At 32.4% G+C, this 22,037-nt stretch overlaps 1 protein-coding gene across 1 annotated transcript in view; it reads left to right on the top strand.

Moving 5' to 3' along the window:
• Positions 1-21,139, top strand: part of LOC121391714 (deleted in malignant brain tumors 1 protein-like) — a gene marked incomplete at its 3' end in the record, with an annotated part of 37,138 nt that extends 15,999 nt beyond the window's left edge. The window contains exons 13-29 of the mRNA XM_041523247.1: positions 1,085-1,208; positions 1,822-2,004; positions 6,291-6,449; positions 8,611-8,672; positions 9,497-9,656; positions 10,479-10,637; positions 10,934-11,080; positions 11,459-11,617; positions 13,237-13,404; positions 13,469-13,618; positions 13,669-13,830; positions 13,954-14,127; positions 19,661-19,840; positions 20,124-20,285; positions 20,538-20,683; positions 20,776-20,929; positions 20,975-21,139. Of these exons, the coding sequence (XP_041379181.1) occupies positions 1,085-1,208; positions 1,822-2,004; positions 6,291-6,449; positions 8,611-8,672; positions 9,497-9,656; positions 10,479-10,637; positions 10,934-11,080; positions 11,459-11,617; positions 13,237-13,404; positions 13,469-13,618; positions 13,669-13,830; positions 13,954-14,127; positions 19,661-19,840; positions 20,124-20,285; positions 20,538-20,683; positions 20,776-20,929; positions 20,975-21,139 (2,614 nt within the window). The remainder of the gene's footprint in view (positions 1-1,084; positions 1,209-1,821; positions 2,005-6,290; positions 6,450-8,610; positions 8,673-9,496; positions 9,657-10,478; positions 10,638-10,933; positions 11,081-11,458; positions 11,618-13,236; positions 13,405-13,468; positions 13,619-13,668; positions 13,831-13,953; positions 14,128-19,660; positions 19,841-20,123; positions 20,286-20,537; positions 20,684-20,775; positions 20,930-20,974) is intronic.
• Between the last annotated feature and the right edge of the window lie 898 nt (positions 21,140-22,037).

The raw sequence follows: 22,037 nt of genomic DNA, 5'->3' as shown, positions 1-22,037 counted from the left end.
TTTCCTTATGAGGTCAAAGTTAAGGTGTTTTCTTTGAATGCAGTATCATGCAGTTGCATAATCCATAACGACATAAGTAATTTGATTTCTTTTGTAATTAGACGAATTTTTCAATGACGGAACAATATAACTTAGTTCTGGTTGTGCTTTAAGATTACATTGTATATGTAGTGGGAAAAATTAGTTTAGGCATCATAGTAGCTATTTTAGTGATACACATAAAACATTCCAATTGAATTATGATAAGATTGATAAGATCACCACAGTATGGCAGCATTAATGTATTATTATAAACTCACTAGTCATATTTTAAAAGTGATTTCTTTATTTGTAAGTAAAATGACAGTATAATGACAAAATAATTCTTTCTATTCCATAATTGCTTTGTGTCTATAGAGGGAGTATTCTATTATTATTAATATTGAATTGGCTACTTTTATCTACTGTTGTCATATACTTTAATGATACATATTTAATATGAATATATAGAAGGAATTAGTAACTGAACACATGATGTTTCTAATATTTACACTGAATATTTCCTCTCGTATTAAGTAAGCAAATTTTAGCAATAAAAAGAGTCAAGTCAAATTTGAATTCTGCAAGCCACATGAACTATTTCTTTATTTTATAGATTGCAGTCTGACTGGTCTTTATTTTAAATTAGAATAAGTTGAACATACATATTGCAATCAACTCAAGTTAAGGTTTTAGATTAGGAACAAAAACTTGCCATTTATATTAATAATAATATATGATTATAACAATTTTAGAGAATTGAAGTAAAATCATGTGATGTGCAAACTTAAACCATTAATGTAATGATTATTACTCTACTAGAAGAAATTATATGACAAATGCATTATCTAACAGTAGCCCATCCTACATGGATTCTTAAAATAACATCACAATAGTATTAATAGTTTTACTGTTGCACTGATTATCATTTAACAGCAAAATGCTATTTTCTCTGCTGTTGCTCTACGTATCTTTGAGAGATACAGTATTTGCTCAAACATGTACACATGGCTCAGTTCGTTTGGTAAGTTATATATAAACCTGCAATGTTTAGTGCTTTTTTTAGTCCTCATCTTATTATGGAGCTGTTGATGTCTGCTTCAATAATTCTTGGGGTAGTCTTTGTACTGACTTCTGGGATAACAATGATGCAAGTGTGGTCTGTAAACAACTAGGTTATTCTCCATATGGTATGTTTTATGATTTTATGTGTATATGGGCATTAGAGTCAAAACTGCCTATCTGTAGGTGCAGTAGGGTCTTCTATTGTCTACTATTCTTCATCAGCTACCAAACACAACATCATTGATTTAAACTGTACTGGTAATGAGAACACTATACTGGACTGTCCTTATAATGGTCTCTCCAACTACTATTGTTCTCTGAGTAAAGATGCTAATATATTTTGTGAATGTGAGTTATAAAATTATCTAATCATTTTTTCAAAACTTTTGTAGCTTTGAGTATTACCAACTACAGCAATTGTACTGATGGAGATGTTCGTTTAGTAGGAGGAGTATCAAAATATCAAGGAAGAGTTGAAGTGTGTCTCAATAGAGCATGGGGCACAGTCTGTGCATACAGTAGTTGGGGTAGTCAGGAAGCAAGACTTGTCTGTAATCAGATTGGTGCATTGACAATAGGTAAATGTTTTCATTATCTTGCATAGTCCATGCTGTAAATTGAAGAATATCTTCATCTTTTAATTTACTTTAAATTTCAAATATTTATTAATATCTTTCATCATGTTCTGTTATTGCAAGCAGCCACAAATTTGTAATAATTAGCAAACTGTTTATATAGGTTACTCATATGGCTATGTTGGTAGTTTGGGATTCTCACAAGGCACTGGACCTATTCTACTTGGATATTTGTATTGTAGTGGAACAGAAGCTAACTTGGTGAAGTGTAATCAGAATTATCAGTACACTCATACTTACTATAAATGCCAAAATCACTACTATGACGGAGCTGTTAAGTGTGAATGTAAGTTGTAAACTTTACTAATAGAAATTTTTATTAGCGTAATTAGATTTATGTCTAGAAAAGACACATGCACATCCTCTTGAGAAGTCAATGTTTATTGAGCTAATAATTTCATAAATCAAAATTTATTCATGTTCATGTATAAGGTTGCCTAGAAACAGAAAGAGTAACAGAGTATGACAACAATCTAACATTAGATGACATTATGGAAAGTAGAATTGGAATTGAATGCCTGTCCTTCGGCTTCAGCGGTTATAAAATAGAGTTAATTTATCCTTAATCACAGTAAAGAGAAACTAGTAGCCTGTAAATATCACCTACATAAATAGAAAATATCTACTTAACTATTTTCAAAAGGCCTTTTTTCATGCAAAAAAACAAGGGTACTATTAGTGGCCATTTTGCAAACATTTCTGATTTTAAACGATTGGATTTCAGCTATATCGCATTGTTCTTAAGAAGAGGAGGAACCACTTGATGAGCTGTCATAAGAAGCGAACATCACTAATTTAATCTCCTTCAAGGAGGGCTTGAGATTCCTTATCATCTGATCTTCATTTCTACAGCAATCAAAGGAAATTTAGAAACTTAAAAATATATTCAAATTTCATACATAACTGTTTATAAATGAATTACATGAGTATACACATATTATGTCTATAATTGTGATGACACAATAATAAAAATATTAATCTATGCCATCACAATAACTTCAGGTTGATCACCATATTTATTACTCTCAGTTTCAATGTCTACCTCAGAATCCTTCAGAGTCTGTTTGTTCCTCATCTATTTTCATCTTCATCCACCTCTTCTTCTTCAACATTATCTAAAGCTCTTGAAATTCCAGCTCGTATAAACCACATTTCTGATAAAATATGACTTTTTACTAATATACTCTTCTGTCTCCAGCTATTCATCTTGCTCTTTCATGAGTAGTAAGCTTGGTTAAATCTCAACATTAAATATATTTTGTTGCCCTTCTGCTTTTTTTTTTACAATTTTTCAGAGTACCTCTGCTCAAGTTTTCTTTGTAGACATTCTTTTGCAGATTTACTTGCAGCAATGTTTTGAGGCAGTAGTAAGTCTGTTGTGTTTAGTATAATTGGTAGCAAGCATACATGAATTATTTTCTTCCAAAAGGGTGTTGACTGCTGGCCTAAACCTGGCCTTTAAAATTATCCATATAATTAAAGCAAGAATTTTCTTATCTTTTAAGATGTCTTTAACTTGTGTTACATACAGTAAATCCAAGTAGATAAAGGACAATGGTTATACCTGTCTGGTCCCAGTTCAATATGAGTTGAGCAGGAATGTTTTCCATAGTTACCGTATAGTTTCAAAGTCATGCAAAAAGAACTTCTTTATTCAACAAAATTAATATTTGTATGCTTGCTGTTGGAGGAAGTAGCTTTTTGTTTCACAAAGTTTATTTGGCTAAAATGAGAATAAGCCCAGTGCTCTTAAGATGAATGTGTCCACTAACTTTTACCAGTTAGCTTGATCACTGTCACAAAGAAACAAAATCACCACTCATGCCTGTTCAATTGTGCTTGACCCATTAATAACAAGTTACTCAGTGATGACCTCACTGTTATCCATTTTAAAATTGGAATTAGGTTGATCACTAGCTCATTACAAGCATTTGCCTTTTAATTTTAAGGGTGCATATTGGACTATAGAAATATTTTATTAAGATTACAATAAGCATGGTCGCACACAGTCCACATATAACCGCATAATGTCTTGGCAGCTGCCATGACAATCCTGGTAGACACATCTATTTTCCCACTCTGAGTTTGTGATGAACTTCTTATCAAAGGTCTTTACCAAGTAGTACCTGTTTTCACTCCTTTAATGGTAGTGTATGAATCTTTGTGATTTCTTGACCTTGAGTTTTCACTTATGTTTAATCTCTTCTCTGTAATCATCCCTATTGATCACACTGTTGTCACTGCTGACTGTACACTGAGCTTTCTCAAGACACATTTAGTTGGAAGTACCTTAAGAGAGAAAGTGTTCTTAAAGCAAAACTATAAAAGAACCCATTGATTAAGCAGCAAACAAGAACAGAGCAGCTATACACTGAAACACACATGTTCGTTACCATATAAATAGTGAAAAAAAAACTTTTTAACTGTTTGTAGTAGGAAGATTTCAGTGTTACTTCTTATGACTGTTCCAATCATTACAATGACTTAGAATTAAAATGTGAATGTAAACTTTCAATATTATACTGGTTGTTTTAATGTATATACTCACTAGTTAGCTATCGTTATAATTACCCATTATCCTGTATACTTTAAAGTAGTACAAGTCACTTCTCTTTTTAATATACACTTTCTTGTAAATAGCTTTTTGTAAGAACGGTACAATACGACTTAGAGGAGGAGGATCATATTATGGCAGAGTAGAAGTATGTATAAACAATATTTGGGGTACAATATGTAGTGACTTTTGGGGCTATGAAGATGCCAGTGTTGTTTGTGGTCAACTTGGATACTCCAAATATGGTAAATACAACTGTAGTACTCTCTCTCATATTCATTAAATATTAATTGTAGGTGCCATACCTGCTTCAGGTTATTACACTGACTACCAGTGGTCTTTTGGTATCATTGATTTGAACTGTACTGGAAATGAGAGCAGTATATGGAACTGTCCATACAATGGAATGTTTAATTTTTACTCTTGTCCTTCAAGTCATGATGCTTCTGTGATATGTCAAGGTAATAATCATTAAGTACTAGTCAGATTAATTTACTATTGTATATAGCAAACAATACTGAACCTGATAATTGTAAGACAGGAGAAATTCGTTTAGTTGGTGGAACAGAAGAGTATGAAGGAAGACTTGAAGTGTGCATCAATCAAGTCTGGGGAACAGTGTGTAGTAGATATTGGTATAACACTGACACAAAAGTAGCTTGTAGACAACTTGGACATCAAATACTAGGTTTGTTGTTAGTAAGGCATAACTAAGTAGTGACATAAAGTAATTAATATAGGTGGAGTCAAATATGGCAGTAGTACCTATGGACAAGGAAGTGGTCCAATATTGTTTGGTTACATGTACTGTAATGGAAATGAAGGCTCTTTATTTCATTGTAGTAGGAGTGTGTTCAGTGTTACTTCTTATGACTGTTCCAATCATTACTATGACTTAGGATTGAAATGTGAACGTAAGACTTTCGATATGATACTGGTTGTTTTAATATATATACTCACTAGTTAGTTATCGTTATAATTACCCATTATCCTGTATACTTTAAGTAGTACAAGTCACTTCTCTTTTTATTATACACTTTCTTGTAAATAGCTTTTTGTAAGAACGGTACAATACGACTTAGAGGAGGAGGATCATATTATGGCAGAGTAGAAGTATGTATAAACAATATTTGGGGCACAATATGTAGTGACTTTGGGACTATGAAGATGCCAGTGTTGTTTGTGGTCAACTTGGATACTCCAAATATGGTAAATACAACTGTAGTACTCTCTCTCTCATATTCATTAAATATTAATTGTAGGTGCTATACCTGCTTCAGGTTATTACACTGACTACCAGTGGTCTTTTGGTATCATTGATTTGAACTGTACTGGAAATGAGAGCAGTATATGGAACTGTCCATACAATGGAATGTTTAATTTTTACTCTTGTCCTTCAAGTCATGATGCTTCTGTGATATGTCAAGGTAATAATCATTAAGTACTAGTCAGATTAATTTACTATTGTATATAGCAAACAATACTGAACCTGATAATTGTAAGACAGGAGAAATTCGTTTAGTTGGTGGAACAGAAGAGTATGAAGGAAGACTTGAAGTGTGCATCAATCAAGTCTGGGGAACAGTGTGTAGTAGATATTGGTATAACACTGACACAAAAGTAGCTTGTAGACAACTTGGACATCAAATACTAGGTTTGTTGTTAGTAAGGCATAACTAAGTAGTGACATAAAGTAATTAATATAGGTGGAGTCAAATATGGCAGTAGTACCTATGGACAAGGAAGTGGTCCAATATTGTTTGGTTACATGTACTGTAATGGAAATGAAAACTCTTTATTTCATTGTAGTAGGAGTGTGTTCAGTGTTACTTCTTATGACTGTTCCAATCATTACTATGACTTAGGATTGAAATGTGAACGTAAGACTTTCAATATTATACTGGTTTTTTTAATGTATATACTCACTAGTTAGTTATCGTTATAATTACCCATTATCCTGTATACTTTAAAGTAGTACAAGTCACTTCTCTTTTTATTATACACTTTCTTGTAAATAGCTTTTTGTAAGAACGGTACAATACGACTTAGAGGAGGAGGATCATATTATGGCAGAGTAGAAGTATGTATAAACAATATTTGGGGCACAATATGTAGTGACTTTTGGGACTATGAAGATGCCAGTGTTGTTTGTGGTCAACTTGGATACTCCAAATATGGTAAATACAACTGTAGTACTCTCTCTCATATTCATTAAATATTAATTGTAGGTGCCATACCTGCTTCAGGTTATTACACTGACTACCAGTGGTCTTTTGGCATCATTGATTTGAACTGTACTGGAAATGAGAGCAGTATATGGAACTGTCCATACAATGGAATGTTTAATTTTTACTCTTGTCCTTCAAGTCACGATGCTTCTGTAATATGTCAAGGTAATTATCATTAAGTACTAGTCAGATTAATTTACTATTGTATATAGCAAACAATACTGAACCTGATAATTGTAAGACAGGAGAAATTCGTTTAGTTGGTGGAACAGAAGAGTATGAAGGAAGACTTGAAGTGTGCATCAATCAAGTCTGGGGAACAGTGTGTAGTAGATATTGGTATAACACTGACACAAAAGTAGCTTGTAGACAACTTGGACATCAAGTACTAGGTTTGTTGTTAGTAAAGGATAACTCAGTAGTGACATAAAGTTATTAATATAGGTGGAGTCAAATATGGCAGTAGTACCTATGGACAAGGAAGTGGTCCAATATTGTTTGGTTACATGTACTGTAATGGAAATGAAACTCTTTATTTCATTGTAGTAGGAGTGTGTTCAGTGTTACTTCTTATGACTGTTCCAATCATTACTATGACTTAGGATTGAAATGTGAACGTAAGACTTTCGATAACTTGTTGTTTTAATACGTGTATCCACTATACTCTGTCCGAGTTGAGAAAAGCCACTCAGACGTGTGAATAACTTTGCTGTTTTACGTATCCACATGGGACTTGCACCAATAGATTCAGCTTGCAAACGCGCATTTTATATATAAAATTTGCTCTCTAGCGCTACGAGAAAGTACCAAACTATAAAACTCAATACATTTTGAATGGCATACCTTTCGCATACTTTAAATTGCACACCTTCGATCCAATCATTACTATGACTTAGGATTGAAATGTGAACGTAAGACTTTTGATATTATACTGGTTGTTTTAATGTATATACTCACTGTTATTATCGTTATAATTACCCATTATCCTGTATACTTTAAAGTAGTACAAGTCACTTCTCTTTTTATTATACACTTTCTTGTAAATAGCTTTTTGTAAGAACGGTACAATACGACTTAGAGGAGGAGGATCATATTATGGCAGAGTAGAAGTATGTATAAACAATATTTGGGGCACAATATGTAGTGACTTTTGGGGCTATGAAGATGCCAGTGTTGTCTGTGGTCAACTTGGATACTCCAAATATGGTAAATACAACTGTAATATTTTCTCTCGTATTGATTAAATATTAATTGTAGGTGCCATACCTGCTTCAGGTTATTACACTGACTACCAGTGGTCTTTTGGCATCATTGATTTGAACTGTACTGGAAATGAGAGCAGTATATGGAACTGTCCATACAATGGAATGTTTAATTTTTACTCTTGTCCTTCAAGTCACGATGCTTCTGTAATATGTCAAGGTAATTATCATTAAGTACTAGTCAGATTAATTTACTATTGTATATAGCAAACAATACTGAACCTGATAATTGTAAGACAGGAGAAATTCGTTTAGTTGGTGGAACAGAAGAGTATGAAGGAAGACTTGAAGTGTGCATCAATCAAGTCTGGGGAACAGTGTGTAGTAGATATTGGTATAACACTGACACAAAAGTAGCTTGTAGACAACTTGGACATCAAGTACTAGGTTTGTTGTTAGTAAGAGATAACTAAGTAGTGACATAAAATTATCGATATAGGTGGAGTCAAATATGGCAGTAGTACCTATGGACAAGGAAGTGGTCCAATATTGTTTGGTTACATGTACTGTAATGGAAATGAAGGCTCTTTATTTCATTGTAGTAGGAGTGTGTTCAGTGTTACTTCTTATGACTGTTCCAATCATTACTATGACTTAGGATTGAAATGTGAACGTAAGACTTTCGATATGATACTGGTTGTTTTAATATATATACTCACTAGTTAGTTATCGTTATAATTACCCATTATCCTGTATACTTTAAAGTAGTACAAGTCACTTCTCTTTTTATTATACACTTTCTTGTAAATAGCTTTTTGTAAGAACGGTACAATACGACTTAGAGGAGGAGGATCATATTATGGCAGAGTAGAAGTATGTATAAACAATATTTGGGGTACAATATGTAGTGACTTTTGGGGCTATGAAGATGCCAGTGTTGTCTGTGGTCAACTTGGATACTCCAAATATGGTAAATACAACTGTAATATTTTCTCTCGTATTGATTAAATATTAATTGTAGGTGCCATACCTGCTTCAGGTTATTACACTGACTACCAGTGGTCTTTTGGTATCATTGATTTGAACTGTACTGGAAATGAGAGCAGTATATGGAACTGTCCATACAATGGAATGTTTAATTTTTACTCTTGTCCTTCAAGTCACGATGCTTCTGTAATATGTCAAGGTAATTATCATTAAGTACTAGTCAGATTAATTTACTATTGTATATAGCAAACAATACTGAACCTGATAATTGTAAGACAGAAGAAATTCGTTTAGTTGGTGGAACAGAAGAGTATGAAGGAAGACTTGAAGTGTGCATCAATCAAGTCTGGGGAACAGTGTGTAGTAGATATTGGTATAACACTGACACAAAAGTAGCTTGTAGACAACTTGGACATCAAGTACTAGGTTTGTTATTAGTAAGAGATAACTAAGTAGTGACATAAAGTTATTAATATAGGTGGAGTCAAATATGGCAGTAGTACCTATGGACAAGGAAGTGGTCCAATATTGTTTGGTTACATGTACTGTAATGGAAATGAAAACTCTTTATTTCATTGTAGTAGGAGTGTGTTCAGTGTTACTTCTTATGACTGTTCCAATCATTACTATGACTTAGGATTGAAATGTGAACGTAAGACTTTCAATAAACTTGTTGTTTTAATATGTATATCCATTAGTTAGTTATCATTATAAATACCCATATATTGTATACTTTAAAGTAGTACATGTCATTAGTACTTTTGTCAATGATGTTTTTTTTTATTATTCATATCTTTTTGCAAATAGCTTTTTTGTAAGAATGGTACAATACGACTTAGAGGAGGAGGATCATATTATGGCAGAGTAGAAGTATGTATAAACAATATTTGGGGTACAATATGTAGTGACTTTTGGGACTATGAAGATGCCAGTGTTGTTTGTGGTCAACTTGGATACTCCAAATATGGTAAATATAGCTGTAGTACTTTCTCTCGTATTTATTAAATATAAATTGTAGGTGCCATACCTGCTTCAGGTTATTACACTGACTACCAGTGGTCTTTTGGTATCATTGATTTGAACTGTACTGGAAATGAGAGCAGTATATGGAACTGTCCATACAATGGAATGTTTAATTTTTACTCTTGTCCTTCAAGTCATGATGCTTCTGTAATATGTCAAGGTAATTATCATTAAGTACTAGTCAGATTAATTTACTATTGTCTATAGCAAACAATACTGAACCTGATAATTGTAAGACAGGAGAAATTCGTTTAGTTGGTGGAACAGAAGAGTATGAAGGAAGACTTGAAGTGTGCATCAATCAAGTCTGGGGAACAGTGTGTAGTAGATATTGGTATAACACTGACACAAAAGTAGCTTGTAGACAACTTGGACATCAAATACTAGGTTTGTTGTTAATAAGGGATAACTCAGTAGTGACATAAAGTTATTAATATAGGTGGAGTCAAATATGGCAGTAGTACCTATGGACAAGGAAGTGGTCCAATATTGTTTGGTTACATGTACTGTAATGGAAATGAAAACTCTTTATTTCATTGTAGTAGGAGTGTGTTCAGTGTTACTTCTTATGACTGTTCCAATCATTACTATGACTTAGGATTGAAATGTGCACGTAAGACTTTCAATATAATACTGGTTGCTTTAATGTGTATACCCACTAGTTAGTTATCATTATAATTACCCATATACTGTACACTTTAAATTAAATTAGTACAAGTCTTTTTTTAAATTGATCTCTTTTTATTATACACTTTCTTGTAAATAGCTTTTTGTAAGAACGGTACTGTACGACTTAGAGGAGGAGGATCATATTATGGCAGAGTAGAAGTATGTATAAACAATATTTGGGGTACAATATGTAGTGACTTTTGGGACTATGAAGATGCCAGTGTTGTCTGTGGTCAACTTGGATACTCCATATATGGTAAATATAGCTGTAATACTTTCTCTCGTATTTTATTAAATATTAATTGTAGGTGCCATACCTGCTTCAGGTTATTACACTGACTACAAGTGGTCCTTTGGTATCATTGATTTGAACTGTACTGGAAATGAGAGCAGTATATGGAACTGTCCATACAATGGAATGTTTAATTTTTACTCTTGTCCTTCAAGTCACGATGCTTCTGTAATATGTCAAGGTAATTATCATTAAGTACTAGTCAAATGAATTACTATTGTATATAGTAAACAATACTGAACCTGATAATTGTAAGACAGGAGAAATTCGTTTAGTTGATGGAACAGAAGAGTATGAAGGAAGACTTGAAGTGTGCATCAATCAAGTCTGGGGAACAGTGTGTAGTAGATATTGGTATAACACTGACACAAAAGTAGCTTGTAGACAACTTGGACATCAAGTACTAGGTTTGTTGTTAGTAAAGGATAACTAAGTAGTGACATAAAGTTATTAATATAGGTGGAGTCAAATATGGCAGTAGTACCTATGGACAAGGAAGTGGTCCAATATTGTTTGGTTACATGTACTGTAATGGAAATGAAAACTCTTTATTTCATTGTAGTAGGAGTGTGTTCAGTGTTACTTCTTATGACTGTTCCAATCATTACTATGACTTAGGATTAAAATGTGAACGTAAGACTTTCGATATTATACTGGTTGTTTTAATGTGTATACCCACTAGTTAGTTATCATTATAATTACCTATATACTGTACACTTTAAATTAGTACAAGTCAATTCATTTTTTAATTGATCTCTTTTTATTATACACTTTCTTGTAAATAGCTTTTTGTAAGAATGGTACAGTACGACTTAGAGGAGGAGGATCATATTATGGCAGAGTAGAAGTATGTATAAACAATATTTGGGGTACAATATGTAGTGACTTTTGGGACTATGAAGATGCCAGTGTTGTTTGTGGTCAACTTGGATACTCCAAATATGGTAAATATAGCTGTAGTACTTTCTCTCGTATTTATATTAAATATTAATTGTAGGTGCCATACCTGCTTCAGGTTATTACACTGACTACAAGTGGTCCTTTGGTATCATTGATTTGAACTGTACTGGAAATGAGAGCAATATATGGAACTGTCCATACAATGGAATGTTTAATTTTTACTCTTGTCCTTCAAGTCACGATGCTTCTGTAATATGTCAAGGTAATTATCATTAAGTACTAGTCAGACTAATTAACTATTATATGTAGGAAACAATACTGAACCTGATAATTGTAATACAGGAGAAATTCATTTGGTTGGTGGAACAGAAGAGTATGAAGGAAGACTTGAAGTGTGCATCATAATCAAGTCTGGGGAACAGTGTGTAGTAGATATTGGTATAACACTGACACAAAAGTAGCTTGTAGACAACTTGGACATCAAGTACTAGGTTTGTTGTTATTAAGGGATAGCTAAGTAGTGAAATAAAGTTATTAATATAGGTGGAGTCACATATGGCAGTAGTACCTATGGACAAGGAAGTGGTCCAATATTGTTTGGTTACATGTACTGTAATGGAAATGAAAACTCTTTATTTCATTGTAGTAGGAGTGTGTTCAGTGTTACTTCTTATGACTGTTCCAATCATTACTATGACTTAGGATTAAAATGTGAACGTAAGACTTTCAATATTACACTGTTTTTTTAATGTGTATACCCACTAGTTTTTTCTCGTTATAATTACTCATATACTGTATATTTTTAAGCAGTATATACAAATCATTATTATTTTCGTCAATTATGTATTTTTATTATTCTTATCTTTTTGCAAATAGCTTTTTGTAAGAATGGTACAATACGACTTAGAGGAGGAGAGGATCATATTATGGCAGAGTAGAAGTATGTATAAACAATATTTGGGGTACAATATGTAGTGACTTTTGGGACTATGAAGATGCCAGTGTTGTTTGTGTCAACTTGGATATTCTGAATATGGTAAATATAGCTGTAGTAATTTCTCTCATATTTATTAAATATTAATTGTAGGTGCCATACCTGCTTCAGGTTATTACACTGACTACCAGTGGTCTTTTGGTATCATTGATTTGAACTGTACTGGAAATGAGAGCAGTATATGGAACTGTTCATACAATGGAATGTTTAATTTTTACTCTTGTCCTTCAAGTCATGATGCTTCTGTAATATGTCAAGGTAATTATTGTTGATTAATTTTATTTACTTTAATATTTAGCAAACCATACTGAGCCTGTTAATTTTAACAGTAGAATTTTCTCATATTTATCATTAAATTTATCTTTAAGTTTCACAATACAGTAATTATTTACTTATTTATAATGTTATAATATATATTCTAGATATGAGTGTTAGTATGGCTGACTGTGAGGATGGTGATGTTAGATTAGTTGGAGGTAGTACACAATATGAAGGAAGAGTTGAAGTGTGTATTAATCAAGTTTGGGGTACTGTATGTAGCTCCAGTTCATGGTGGTGGTCATGGTATTATAATTACAATGGTAATGTGATATGCAGACAACTTGGACATATGGAATTAGGTATAATTATTCTGTATTATTTTCATAATTAAATACTATAATATAACAGGCTCAGTTACGTATACAACTGCTAGTCAATTTGGACAAGGAACAGGTCCAATACTTATTTATTCATTGCATTGCTCTGGACAAGAATCAAACCTTCTTGACTGTCTTTATCAACCAATTCCTTATTCATCATGTTCACATTACTATGATGTCGGAATCAAATGTGAAGGTAAGCTTTTACTTGTGTTTACAGAGTCATTGCTTCAACTTTAGCTCCTTGTAAAATGGTACAGTACGTCTGTATAGTGAGTCTGGTAGTTATTTTAGGAGATACGGTCGAGTAGAAATTTGTGTAAACAATGTCTGGGGTACTGTATGTGATGACTTCTGGGATGACAAAGATGCCAGTGTAGTCTGTAGAATGTTAGGATACTCACCTCATGGTATGTGTAGCAAATAATGTTGTATTTTAATTCATAGGAAATCATTTCAGGGGCATCAGCACAGACTAATGCATACACTGAGGAAACCTGGTATGTTCATATCAATGATTTGAACTGTACTGGAGAGGAAGAGTCTATTTGGGACTGTCCACAAAATGGATTGAGTGAGTATTCTTGTTATCACTATCAAGATGCTTCAGTAATATGTCAATGTAAGTGAATGTCACAATAGATTTTGTGTTACTGTTGCATTCCAACCAACACTAACATCTGCAACAAACATTAAATGAAAAAATTATAATAAAATTTAAACATAAAAATTCGGTTTTATACAGTGGCTCAAATATCATTTTCTAACTGTACTACTGGTGACATCAGACTGACAGATGGAGCAACACAATATGAAGGAAGAGTAGAAATGTGTATAAATGGAGTCTGGGGAACTCTCTGTGATAACGGATGGGACACTACAGAGGCTTATGCTGTCTGTCATCAGTTAGGATATGAAGGTATCAATAAATTATATTAAAGATTTTATAACTGATAACATGTACATTATACCTATAGGTGCTGGATACTTTGTCAATTCTCATTTTGGTATTAGTACTCATCCTATTCTTATCTACCATACATCATGTTCAAGTTATCAAAATAATCTCTTCAACTGTTATATGAATCAGTTCCCATATTCATATCCTCAATGTAACAATTATCAAGAGGCTGGAGTTAAATGTGAACGTGAGCTGTTCAATGTCGTTAATGTGTGACATTATTATTCTCTCAAACCCAGCTTCATGTACTGATGGTGAGATGAGTCTATACTCAAGTATCTCCAGTCGTTATGGTAATGTACGTGTCTGTATCAATGATACTTGGAGTAAAATTTGTGGATATGGCAATTCTGTAGTTGATGACAATCTTGCTAGTGTAATTTGTTCTGAACTAGGATATTCACCATATGGTAGAATAATAATATAAATGTCCTTTAATAGTTTTCACCTTATTTTGTTAGGTGCTAAAAGTTCCTATAATGTATGGAATGATGTCATTTATCCTTACAATATCTTCAATGTACAATGTTATGGAAATGAAACTAAGTTTGCAGACTGTCATTATGAGATTTCACACTCCTCACTTTGTTATTATTATGGTGCTGTTGCTATATTTTGTTTGAAAAGTAAGTTTGCTTGAAAATACTAGTTAAAGTTACTATATATATTCATAGCAATCATTGATGCTCCAGTTAATTGTACTGAAGGAGATATCAGACTCTATGGTGGCTCAAAACCAAATGAGGGAATTCTTCATATGTGTACTAATGGAGCTTGGGGTACTGTGTGTTTAAATTCGTACTGGAGTAATGATGATGCTAATGTGGCTTGTTATGAACTTGGCTATTCTGGTTTGTTTAATTACAACATTTTTGCAAAATGATTTAATTTCAGTTATACCTGCAGGAAATACCTATGAGAACGGTTGGACAGAGGAAAAAAAATCCCCATCATTTTCTCTAGATTTGATTGTTCTGGTACTGAAACTAGATTGAACTCTTGTAGTTCATCAGTTAGCTCAAGCATCCAATATTGTTCTAATTTGCAAACTGTGAAGCTTAAATGTGCAGGTAAAATACTATTTATATTTATATGGAGGATGAAAGAACTAGACTGTTTTGTAGTTAAGTTATTTTTAATAATAATGTAAGAATGTTCAAATAAGACAAACAAAATATCCATTAAACAATTAGTAATCAGACACATGGTAGCAGTGCCCATGTAAGGATGGTCATTGAAATGTATTTGCAAAAAAACAATGAACATCTTCCTAAAAACTAATCAAATTCTTTGCAGAATTCTGTCTATGATAATTCCTTCATTATGACTTTGTTTTAGGTTAAGACAAGGTTTCATTGCCTTCCAAGAATGTTATACGTTTTTCTATTGACTGTCTAATGCTTGCATTTAAAGATGTTAAGCAACAGTCCATTAAAAGACAAGTATTTTGCTTATGGAAACTTGCTGTAATATCCCAAAATTTCACTTGCTTTTCTAAGTACTGGATACTTTAAGATATTCCACAGTTTATAAACATAAGGACCCAGTCTAAGAATTGTGTCAGGATATATCATTATTCAAATATAGAAATGTATATATGATATGTCATTATTCCATTTGAGGAAACATATCAGTCATAATTTCAATTGAGGATCTTATTAGGATATTTTATTTTCAATATGGGAATGCTAATTACAATCACTTGTTCCAAAAAGGTATAAATTTCTTAGATAAATTTGTTAAAGACATTCAAATGCAAAACAAGTTACGATATAATTGTCAAGTATGGTTCAGTTGTTCACTTCAATCCCCATTGTGGAATGGCAGTATATCATATAGGTGGTGATGACCTGCTCAATGGCTAACCAATTTGTCTTTTAAACATCATATTTCTACTTCTGGTAGATGTTGATGAATATTCCCTTTAGTCTAGAGTAGTTGTCGGACCTTTTCTAATCTCCATGGAAGAGCTGAACAGCTAAAACTTTTTCTTCTTTGTAATCTTCATTTACTTTCTTTCAGTTTCATGACTACTTATTAATTCCACAACAACTCTATGCCTCCAATGCCTCTCCTCTTCTGTTAGTGAACACATTTTAAGAAGAAAAGTCATACAAACAATTAGTTTCTACATTAATAAATACCTTTATAATTTTTTAAATAAAAGATATCAGAGATTACCTCTGTGAGTCTATTTATTTCTTCTCCATTGCTTATCTTTGTTTTGTGCATGCTTCCCATTGTAATATGTATGTTTTTTGAAAGACACTTTAAAACACTGAAAGTATGTGTGAGATCCCTCTGTTAGTTATCTTGTAAATTAATTTTATTCAGAAAATTATATGAACCTCTCATTTCAGTGCTAGAAGGATGTAATAGAGATTTTGCTTCAGGAATAACTATCACTATAATAATATTCAATGTAATGTAATGTAATGGTAATTGAACTCTGTCAATTGACTACTGACAATAATTGCTTCAATTACTTAAGCCAATATATAATAAAGCAAACTGTGTACTGTGGGTAGTCATTAAGCTTATTGAGCTGTAAGTGTTACAAGTAACAGCTTTTGACCTTTGAGGTAATGACCTTTTTTAAACAAAATGGCAACCCAGAAGAACTGTTAGAAAATGAATAATTAATTGTAATTGATTGTAATTTTGGGGCACTAATGATAAATGTGACAGTAATTGAGTACATTTACAAGTAATATAATGGTAATTGTTTCATGTGTTGGTGACAGTAATGGTAATAAAGGTAATCATAAAGTAATGGTAGCTATAATGGTTACACTGCTTTCAATGTATACATCAAGTTCACTTAGTATTGCATTGGTGTCTTCCAGGAGATACATGCAGCCAAGATGATTGACTTGGAATACCATTAGAATAAAGATCTGGTTGAGAGTTTGTTTTGTTTCTTCAAACATACCACCATCACTAATAGCCTCAAACACTGATAACAAAGTTATCCTATCTTCTCTCTTAAGTGGAGAAGGTTGAAAAACATCAATTTCACTGTAATGTGGTCTTTGTCTTCTGCTCATAGCCATAGTCACAGCACAGTATTTTTTTTAGAACACCAGATAGTAACTGTCAAGACTTGAATATTCAAATTGGCTGATTGCACATTTAAAATTAATATGATTAAAATTATTTTTTATGATTATTACATATATGATAGATAGGCAAAGAGATCTATAAGTTTATACTATTGGTCATTAGCATGGAAATTGCCATAAATTGGTGAGCATAAAAAAAACTTATACGAAATACCATCAACTGTTTTACTTAATGGCCAATAGATTGATCTTATAGCATATCTAGTGGACTCACATTCATCCTCCCCTTTAATTATCTCAGTGCCTTCTCCAGTTGATAATATGTTAGAAATTTATGATAATTGAAATCTACCATCACTGCCTGAAGAAAACAATGAAGCAGATTACATTTGATGAGAATACAGTATCATGTAATTCCAAACTGTGTGAGTATGATATTTGTGTCTATAAGTATGCATGCATGTATGTATTGTAATATATATGTAATGAAATACACCTTATAATCAGATTCATAGTCTATCTATACATTTTGAATATTGGCAACTTAATATTACCTTGAGTACTTTTAAAATCAAGCAAATTGTTTCTTTACTAAAGGTATGACAGTAACATAGTAGAACTCTGATGAGAAGCCTTAGTAATTATATCATGGTTGTTCGGTCCATGTCCGTTATTGTCCATAATATAAGCCTGCCAATTGCAAATTCATTGAGATTACAATTAGAAAGCCACGTGTTCTGTTATAACAATGATGGAAGGTTAGCATGAATTTTATGACAGGCTTTATCAGTTAAATCTTGAAAGTTTATATAATATACTTTTTATATAGATAGACCTCTGATGAACCCACACACAAACTATATATGCATAATATATGTATTTCTGTACTTGTTGTAGTTATTACCTATTACTATTGGTATGTATACTTCCTTATTAGAGTACTGGGAAGAGTCACATGTGAAAGGTGGTCCAAAGTTTGGAGAATTATCTGCTGCAGACTCAAATGTTGTTCACTTTTTTGCCTTGTAGTTTTTAGAGTTATTTTCTAATAAATCTGTAGCTCCAGATGTCTTGTTTCCATTCTTAAAAGAAGGTCTAAAATGTAAAAATAGTGTTCACCCATTGTACTTAAAAAATGAAAAACCTTATGTGTTAACAACTTTCTGTTCAGTACTAATGACTACATTCTCGTTCCAACTGTTGTAAATTTACATGTATATAACATTTTTGAACCTGTAACCTTTTCTAGTAACCCTGCCCTTAGCCCTCCTTAAATATTATACTTTATTGTTCCTTCAGTCAAAAGTGACACTAATCACTTTAAATCTTACATTAGCAATTGTAAGGTGGCCACAGCTTCATACTCTTTGTGCTTCATTTGACACCAAAATGGATGCTTCCCATTGAGGAACATTAAGTTCTGTGTAATAGCTAGTCAGTACAAGGTGGAGAAGGAAAATTTACTAATAAGTATTCCCTATTTGTCTAAGTACACCTGATTTAATAATATATACACTATATTTTTATTGTTGTAATTTTCTTATGTTACAGTTTATAATTTGATGTAAAAATCAAGAAAAATATTCTACAGTGAGAAAGTCAACATTTTTCAAACTGGAATTACAATAACAGAAACATTTAATAAACCACAAAGAAACATATATGTATGGTTTAGTATCATGTTTCATACTGGTTTCCATACAATGGATAAATACTATTTTGATGATGCAAACAAGTAAATAAAAACATTTCTAAAAATAATGAAAATATATAGACAGTTATTAATTTCAATTCATCCTTACATATTAGCACAGATGACACAAACAATTAAAGCATGTTTACCAACATATGTATTGTACATTCTATGCCTTTGCTCTTATGTAGGGATTATACTATTTATTTGACAGATAGTATAACAATACTGACATCTACTTCATTATTATGAGATATCTTTATATACTTGTATAATTATGGATCTTAATTTTTTATCTATTTTAATAGAACCTTGTTATACTGGTGATATTCGTCTGTATGGTGGTACTTATTACTATGGTGCTGTACAAGTTTGTAAGGATGGAGTATGGGGCTCAGTATGTAGTGATAGCTTTTGGGATAACAATGATGCCAGTGTGGTTTGTAAACAATTAGGATTTTTTCCCTATGGTATGTATAAAAATACATTGAATTATTCCAACTCATTATTACAACTTATAGGGCAATTGCAATGAAGTCAATCTATTATAATAATTATTATGATCCCACATTTTTTACTGGTTTAAATTGTAATGGATCTGAGGATCATCTGTTTAAACTGTGCTATCAATACCAGTGCTCCAGTTTGTTCTTCTACTTGGAATGATGCTAATGTCATATGTCCTGGTTAGCAATGACTATATCTATACATATGTGCATTATATATTAAATTTTAGTTCATGGTTCTACATATTCTAATTGTACTGATGGACAAATCAGACTATTTGGAGGTTCAGAAGATTATGAAGGCACTGTAGAGATTTGTATCAACAATGCTTGGGGTACTATATCTGACTATGGATGGGGATATGAAGAAGCTCAGACTGTTTGTAATATCTTGGGATACACTGCCCCAGGTATGAGAACATTGATGCATTAAATATATTCTAATTAATTTACAGGAGCTGAAAGTTTATATAATGCTTACTTTGGTGAAGGAACTGGTCCAATTCTTCTCCATTATGTGTATTGTTCAACTCCTATGTTTTCACTTATTAACTGCGATATTAACAATTATTTATTATTATTATAAATATTATGTTTATAGTAATCACAATAATGATGCTGGAGTAAGATGTCAACGTGAGTTAAAAGATGTTTTAAAATACAGCAAGTTTTAATTTATGTTATTCATTTCAGCATTTTGTGAACATGGTGATATCAGATTAGTAGGCAGTACTAATCCACTGATAGGACGAGTTGAAGTATGTGTCGATAACACATGGGGTACTATATGTGATAATTACTGGGATAACAATGATGCCAGTGTAGTATGTAGACAACTTGAATTTCCAGGGGAAGGTTAGTATTGTCTGTTTCTACATAATTATGATAATTTAATAATTAGGTGCACTTGCTCGTACTGGTTCATATACAGAGAGTGTTAAATCATTTCATATCATTGACCTGAACTGTGATGGAACTGAAGATAATATATTTAATTGTTCTTATAAACACATTCAACAACATAGCTGTAATTATTATGAAGATGCTTATGTTCAATGTCCAGGTAATTAAATATATTATGGTTACTATGACTTTTGTCTTTTGTAGCCCCAGACACAACAGATAATTGTACAAATGGTGAAATAGAATTGATGGATGGAGACCAGAGTATGAAGGTAGAGTTGAAGTATGTTATGGTGGTGTCTGGGGATCTGGTGTGTCCTAGTTCATGGGACAGTAATGATGCTAAAGTTGTATGTAGACAATTGGGCCTCATAGCTATTGGTTAGTATACATTGATAACATTATTTGTGTCTCTAGAATTTTTAATGAATCTGTTTTTCAGGAGCAGCTCCTGCAGCAGCTTTTGGAAAAGGTGTTGGTCCAGTACACTTTGCAAATTTTTATTGCTCTGGCAGTGAGAACAACTTACTTGAATGCTCATTTAACATTTATTCATGGTGTTATTATTCATATCATGCTGGTGTTAAATGTGAAGGGTAATTGTAACAGAATTTAAAATAATTTACTCTCCATCTGCTTAGCTCCTTGTAAACATAGAGATGTTCGTCTAAAAGGTGACAGAAGGTACAATAACTTTGGTCGAGTTGAAGTTTGTATTAATGGTACATGGGGAACTATTTGTGATGACTACTGGAATAATACTGATGCTAGTGTGGTCTGTAGACAACTAGGATTTTCACCTTATGGTACTGAGTTATATTTGCAAAATCTCTAGACAGAGTATTGTTATAGGAGCAATTTCAAAGACCTCATTTTATACAGAGTCTATTCTTCCACACATTATGTCAATATGAGTTGGTACAGGAGATGAAGCTACATTGTTTGACTGTGAGCATAGTGAAGTAGTTAGTGTTGGATCAAACTGTTATAGTTATGAGGATGCCAGTGTTATTTGCCAAGGTTATTAACATAATCTATATTTTAACCAAACTTTCACTTATAGATGAAATACAGACTTGAAATTCAACTACTCAATCTGTACTGACTCTGATGTTCAACTAGTAGATGGACCCCAGTCTTAATGAAGGAAGACTTTCTAAATATGTATCAATGGAGTCTGGGGAACATTTTGCAATAGCGGCATTGACTATAATGATGTTAGAGTGATATGTCTTGAACTAGGCTATCTAGGAGGTCTTGATTAAAATTTTTTTTTATAGTTATTAGTTTCCGTATTGCTTTTAGGATACACAGTTTATACTGTCCAGTTTCCAAATGCTGCTAAAGATGTACTACTGGTTACTGATATTACTTGTCCTAACTCAGCTGTTACTCTATCCTGAATGTGTCTTTAGTTATTTTACTAAGACATCTTTTTGTGATAGTAAAAAGTATAGCGCAATCAAATGTCATAGTAAGTTTAGTTTATCAATGATGATCATTACTATGTTATGTACATATACAGATTGTACAGATGGAGACATAGAGATCATTCCTTATAACAATTACAATAAAAAAATGGGGATGGGTATTGAAGTGTGTGTTAATGGAACATGGGGTACTGTTTGTAGTGACTTTTTTTGATGATAATGATGCCAAAGTTGCATGTAGACAAACTAGGATATTCTCACTTAGGTAAAAACA

Source organism: Gigantopelta aegis, unplaced genomic scaffold, assembly GCF_016097555.1.
Source record: "Gigantopelta aegis isolate Gae_Host unplaced genomic scaffold, Gae_host_genome ctg2868_pilon_pilon, whole genome shotgun sequence".
Taxonomy (NCBI): domain Eukaryota; kingdom Metazoa; phylum Mollusca; class Gastropoda; order Neomphalida; family Peltospiridae; genus Gigantopelta; species Gigantopelta aegis.
Note: the sequence above shows the minus strand (reverse complement) of the source record. Positions and strands in the feature narration are given on the sequence as shown.